This window comes from Trachypithecus francoisi, unplaced genomic scaffold, assembly GCF_009764315.1.
Source record: "Trachypithecus francoisi isolate TF-2019V2 unplaced genomic scaffold, Tfra_2.0 Lachesis_group10, whole genome shotgun sequence".
Lineage (NCBI taxonomy): Eukaryota > Metazoa > Chordata > Mammalia > Primates > Cercopithecidae > Trachypithecus > Trachypithecus francoisi.
This window is the reverse complement of record NW_022681455.1, coordinates 27132864-27139314: the sequence shown is the minus strand read 5'-3', so window position 1 is coordinate 27139314 and position 6451 is coordinate 27132864. Positions and strand designations below refer to the sequence as shown.

General features: G+C 42.5%; 2 protein-coding genes across 2 annotated transcripts; one reads left to right on the top strand and one right to left on the bottom strand.

The window, feature by feature from the left end:
- The first annotated feature begins 1375 nt into the window (after positions 1 to 1375).
- On the top strand, positions 1376 to 1797 carry LOC117086864 (histone H4). Its single transcript, XM_033216475.1, has one exon. The coding sequence runs from the start codon at positions 1442 to 1444 to the stop codon at positions 1751 to 1753; it is 312 nt and encodes a 103-aa protein (XP_033072366.1). The 5' UTR covers positions 1376 to 1441; the 3' UTR covers positions 1754 to 1797.
- Positions 1798 to 3726: 1929 nt separating this feature from the next.
- Positions 3727 to 6159, bottom strand: H1-6 (H1.6 linker histone, cluster member). Its single transcript, XM_033216451.1, has one exon. It carries the CDS (start codon positions 5400 to 5402, stop codon positions 4776 to 4778), a length of 627 nt encoding a protein of 208 aa, XP_033072342.1. The 5' UTR covers positions 5403 to 6159; the 3' UTR covers positions 3727 to 4775.
- Positions 6160 to 6451: the final 292 nt, after the last annotated feature.

Below are 6451 nucleotides of genomic sequence, written 5' to 3'. Positions count from 1 at the left end.
TTTTTATTTTCATGAATTAAAAGGCATGTTGAGATTTCAGAGTTTTACTTATGATCTTGGACTCTGCACTTTTTCTCTGTAATGTTTGACATTTGTTCCTAGCTAAGTCTCTAGTTATAAGGTATGTGTTGTGGCATGTGGATAGTGAGTGGAAAAACCTAATAACTCAATTTGGGGCAGAAGAATGTAATCAATTATTTCAGAAGTGATACAAACAATATGACATTTAGAGCATTCTGGCCTTTCCTGGGTCTTTTTTCTCCATTCCTGGATTTCTTTTCATGTGAGCAAGTCTGAGGTTACTATATGATGTCTCTCACAGGCCACAGTTCATTATAAATATTACCAATGGATATTCAATTATTAACCAGAGAGAGGTGGGTGGGGTTGGGTTTTTGTTTTTTAAACAAAAGCGGATCTTATGGGCATTCTGGAAAGCTCCAGCAGGAAGCTAAGAATAAAATTTTGAATTGAGAAGTCCCTTTCTTCAAACCACATTCAGACCCAATTCTGCTATTCTATTTATTTTTCAAGGGGATTAGCCTTATTTTAACACCAATAATCTTATCACAAAAACCTCCCAGAAGAAGACCCTGTAGACTTTGTAATGACCTTAATCAAGTATTAGCCCTACACTTCAATTAATCCCCAACTGTACAAAACGTATGTTCTTTTCTCTAAAGCTGGAGCAAGTTGAAAGGGGATTAAAAATGGTGGGAAAGGAAGAGTGTTTGGAATTTTAGGCACACCAGACAGGCACAGCAGGCCAGGAAGAGCGTCCCGGGAAAACATTTTTTCCAAACTTAAGTTTATGTTTCCTATTTCTCTCACAGACTTCTGCACAAAAATGAGTCATTCAATAAATATTTGAATCGAGATAGGGAAGGTGACGAGGAAGAAGTTTGCACTTATGAGGTTTTAATTTGCAATTATTTGGCTATCTTTTTGCCTTCTCAAATATAGGATCTTTAGGAGTGAAACTTCATAGCCAAACTTGTACTTTGTCCAGCACAGAGAAGGCCATCAAAATGCCTGGTATAAATAAAAATATTAAAATGATTGGGAGGTTAAGTCCCTTGACCTATAAATCTGACCTCCTTTAAACATTATTTGTACTTTCCCCAATAAACTATTGCGTAATTTATTAGTTATTAAGTGGAAATAAAAAGAAATTTGGAATGGGGCTGTGCTTAGCGTCATTAAGCTGACAGGAATACAGTGCATTCAGCTTGTAGAGAACCTTCCAGTCCCACGAAGAGCGAAGTCTCACTGGCCAATCAAAACAATGAACTCTTAATGAAAGTTTTCTTGCTCCACCCACTTGGTGACCTAATTTGAAAAATAAAAAAATCCGCCTCAACTCATGTTGTTTTCAATCAGGTCCGCCAAGTCTGTATTTAAGGGACCGTGTGCTTTCATAACTTCCACTGCTGTGTGAATCATGTCTGGTCGCGGCAAAGGCGGAAAAGGGTTGGGGAAGGGTGGTGCTAAGCGCCATCGTAAGGTGCTCCGGGATAACATCCAGGGCATTACAAAGCCTGCTATTCGCCGTTTGGCTAGGCGTGGTGGCGTCAAGCGCATTTCCGGTCTCATCTATGAGGAAACTCGAGGTGTGCTTAAGGTTTTCTTAGAGAACGTTATTCGAGACGCTGTCACCTATACGGAGCACGCCAAGCGCAAAACTGTCACAGCCATGGATGTAGTATACGCTCTAAAACGTCAGGGGCGCACTCTGTATGGCTTTGGCGGCTGAATCTAAGAATACGCGGTCTCCTGGAACTTGAAAAAAAAAAAAAAGGCCCTTTTCAGGGCCGCTCACAAAGTCGTCTAAAGAGCTGAAATGCGTTGCGATAATGTGAATCTGGATGGCAGAATTCACTGATAACTTGCATAAGAATGATCTGTGTTTACAATGACCGGCCACCTTCTGACAAAATTTTGAAGCAGAAAGTAGGCATAGAGAGGTAAGCGCTAATAAAGTGGCTCCAGAAAAGAAGCATTTGCTGGGCTCACTGGGTCACAACTGTAATCCAAGCACTTTGGTAGGCCAAGGCGGGTGAATCACGTGGTCGAGCGTTCAAGACCAGCCTGGCCAAGACAGCCAAACCCCAGTCTACTAAAAATACAAAAATGAGCTAGGTGTGGTGGCAGGCGCCTGTAATCCCAGCTACTTGGGAGGCTGAGCCAGAGAACTGCTTGAACCCGGGAGACGCAGGTTGCAGTGAGCAGAGTGTGCCACTGCACTCCATGCACTCCAGCCTGGGTGACAGCTGGGTGAGAGAGTGAGTATCCATCAAAAAAAAAAAAAGTGGTCTAATAATCCTCAGAACTGGAGGAAGAACCACAACTGGTTGATTTTGTTTTTAACCTTATGTATGCCAGGCATGCTAGCCTTGTATACATACAAGGCTAAAGGAGCAAAGGTGCAGGAAGCCATCTTGAGGGATTCGCATATTCTTGAGAGACTGGCCAGCTGCTGAGAGAAGTCAGTTTATCCTCACTGTATATGATGAAAATCTGGTGACAGTCCATTGCTGGGCACAGAATTTAGACAAAAGGACTCTGCTATGTCAGGCAAGTGAGGCATATTTTTGCACAATCCTTGTCATTCCAAACTCATTGGGAAACAATACAATTACACGCAAACAGGAAAGGTCTGTGGTTGATGTTATCTATACAAGCTTAAAACATAATGTTTAGTTGCTTCTCATTATAGGACACAATTTTAAAAAAGATGCCAAACTATACAAATAAGTTCAGAAAAGTGAGGTACTATTGAACCATCTGGAAAACATACATGTATGTGAAATAATGCAATGCATAGTTTTGCAGGGGACTTTGTTCAAAGTTTCTTGAAATACCATGGTCCAAGATAGACTAACATTGACTGAATATTTTTGATGGTCTGTAAGAATACTAAATCACAAATCAAGGGAAAATTAAAATAAACTATGTTTGTTTAAAGAGAAACGTACTTTAGCTCAGACTTCGAGACTTAAAACAATTTTGTGATTCAGGAAGGTTGAATTCAGACCCTAACTGGACAGCCTCCAACATTTTCATTAAGGTTTGGATTCTTAAAATTTTTCAGTCTTCGGAATGCTCTGGCAGTCTGATGAAACTTACACTGTTTTATTTATTTATTTTTTTGAGACAGAGTCTCGCTCTGTCGCCCAGGCTGGTGTGTGCAGTGGCGCGATCTCGGCTCACTGCAAGCTCTGCCTCCCAGGTTCACGCCATTCTCCTGCCTCAGCCTCCCGAGTAGCTGGGACTACAGGTGCCCGCCACCATGCCCGGCTAATTTTTTTGTATTTTTAGTAGAGATGGGGTTTCACCATGTTAGCCAGGATGGTCTCGATCTCCCAACCTCGTGATCCGCCTACCTCAGCCTCCCAAACTGCTGGGGTTACAAGCGTGAGCCACCACATCCGACCCAGATTCTTTTCATAAATAAGATACGTAAAGTAATTCATAAGGTTACAACTGTATTAGATCAATAATATTAAAATAATTATCAAACCACTTGACAGTGTGTTTTTGTTGATATATCAAATATCTAATAATAATAGTACTTTGGAAATAAGCACGATTTTCAAGATTCTTGCAACAACTATAACCTACAAATTTGTTATTTCTATCAGTCACACTCAATGGAAGAAAATTATAAATTTCAGCTACAGTTAATGAATAGATAAGAAAAAAAAAAACCAACTCCTCTAATCCATATTCTGGGACACCTTGATTCCTATTTATTGATCCCTTGAAGTCGGTGGACAGCATATTAAGAAACAATAGTTATAATGACACCACAGAAAGACTAGAATGTAGTACTTGTGTTTAAAAAAATAAAAGTATCAGCAAATTGTTTGGATGCTGAATTGCTCTCCACTCCCTTCCTTGACACTGGCATTTCCAGAACTTAGATGCTCTTATATGTAAAAGCCTACTCTAGTGCACCATTGAGTTTTTCAGGATTGGACATCAGATTTTGTAGTTCTTGGACCTCTAGGTATACACCACGTCTCTGACAAGAAGCCCTTTTTCTTTTTTAACTTTCTTTTTTTTTTTTTTTAAGTTTTGAGACAAGGTCTCACTGTCATCCAGGCTGGAGTGAAGTAGCACGATCATAGCTCACTGTATCCTTAAAAGCCTGGGCGCAGGGACTAAGGGAGCGTGCCAACCATGCTTGACTAATTTACTTTTTTGTAAAACCAGTAGTCTCTAACCTTTTTGACACCAGAGACTGGTTTTGTCTAAGACAAATATACCACGGACGAGGGGATGCAGGGGCTGGGGGCGATGGTTTCTGGACTAAAACTGCTCCAACCTCAGATCATCAGGCATTAGATTGTCACAAGGAGCCTGAAAGCTAGTTCCCTTGCATGCGCCATTCACAATAGGGTTTGAGCTTATGAGCATCTAATGCTGCAGCTAACCTAACAGGCGGTGGAGCTCAGGTGGTTAATGTTCGCTCACCCCTCAGCTGTGCGGCCCAACTCGTAACGTGCCACGGACAAGAACCGGTACCGGTCAGTGGCTGGGGAAAATGGGGACCCCGGTATAGATGGTAGTCCGGCTATGTTGCGCAGGATGGTCTTGAATCCTGGACTGAATTCTCCCACCTCAAGACTTTTCAACTCAGCTGCATCACAACTTAAACCTATAGTTAACTGTCACAGAAAATAAGTTTCCAGTGTTACGCCATCTTAAAATAATGTGGGTGGCTCTTAAAAGAGCCTTTGGATTCTTTCGAAATAGTCCTCCTGGAAAGCTCTTTACTTCCTAGATGTGGACTTACTAATATTAGCTTTATGATGCTGAGTCAGTTTTGGCTTTGTGGCCCTTGCCTTCACGGGGCTCTTCTGCTGTTGCTTACCCTTGGCTCCTTTAGCCTTTCTCCCGCTCCTAACAGGTTTTTTAGAAGCTGTCGCCCTCTGCTTCTTGGCTCTCTTACTGGTTTTAGCAGTCTTTGGTGACTTGGAGTCCCTGGATAAAACCAGCTTCTTGGTCTTGGCAGAAGCTGACTTGTTAGCCTTCCTCCCGGTAGATTTAGGAAGGACCTTCTTACTAAGCTTAAAGGAACCGGAGGCACCAGTACCCCTAGTTTGCACCAGGATTCCCTTGTTCACTAAGCTCTTGAGGGACAGTTTGATGCGGCTGTTATTCTTCTCCACGTCGTAGCCAGCAGCGGCCAGTGCCTTCTTGAGCGCAGCCAGAGACATACCTACTCGTTCCTGTGACACTGAAAGGGCCTCGGTGATCAATTTGGACACAGAGAGATAAGATGCTTTGCGACTTGCGCTTGTCAAGCCAGCCGGCTTCTTCCCTCTTTTCTTGGTTAGAGATTTCTCCATGACGGCTGGAACAGCACCGGCAGAAGCTGCAGGCGCGGTTTCAGACATAACAGCAGAGAAACGCAAAATCTAATAACCAGCGAAAAGCGTAAAACGCTGCGGGGCCTCGGGGCCTTATATAGGGTAGGGCGCGCTGTGATTGGTGCATCACCTAGGCACCGCCCCCGCCCCGTGGAGGAGGAGTATTTGTGTTTGTTTTACCCGGAAAAGTTGACTATAACAAACGCCCTCTGTACAGAATCTCCCAGGGTCTAGTGCTGAATGACCTGGGGAGATTTATATTTCACATGACTTTTCGCTTTTTAATGAAAAATGACCCTGGATGCCAAAACTATTCGAGAAAGCCCTCGATTTTCAGTCAAATCAAGGAGAGGAACAAAACTTCCCCTTTCCCTTGTAAATTAATAAGTAATTTTTGGCAGAAAACTTATTTCGTCTCTTCAGAGTGGTCTTCCAAATGGATAGCTTCAAATCGGTAGAGGACATAAATTATTCACGCCATGATTTTTATTTAAAATTATTTATATATGTGATGGAAGTAACACAGATCTCTTAGCTGTCTAATTGCAGAGTCACAAAATGCTTATAGAATTGTCAAAAGACTGCAGAGGATGTCTTTATTTAGGCATGTGCAATCTAATAAACCATAATCCACAGGAACATGGGTTGTCTGTGATTAAAGGTGCTCCCAAGTCCCTGTAGCTTTATAGAGAACTCTCAAGGATGGGGTAATATCAAGATCTCACACATTATGTAAGATTGGCCATAATCAGGCCACTCTCATAACCGGTGTCCTCAACTGAGTTTTGCTTATGGTTTCATTAATTGAAGTCCCCTCTATCCCCCAGCCCATCCCTAACTCCCCAGATAAACCAACACAGCACCTCCCCTAAATTAACTATAAAACACGAGGTAGGGACCCTAGACTCAAGAACCTACTGGAAACTACAGACCCCATGTCTAACAAGACTAGGAGGGTTCGCTGGGCACAGTGGTTCATGCCTGTAATCCCAGCACTTCCGGAGGCTGGAAGCCAGGAGTTCAAGACTGAGTTGGCCTGGTCCCTACCAGAAAAAAAAAAAAAATTAGCTGGGTGT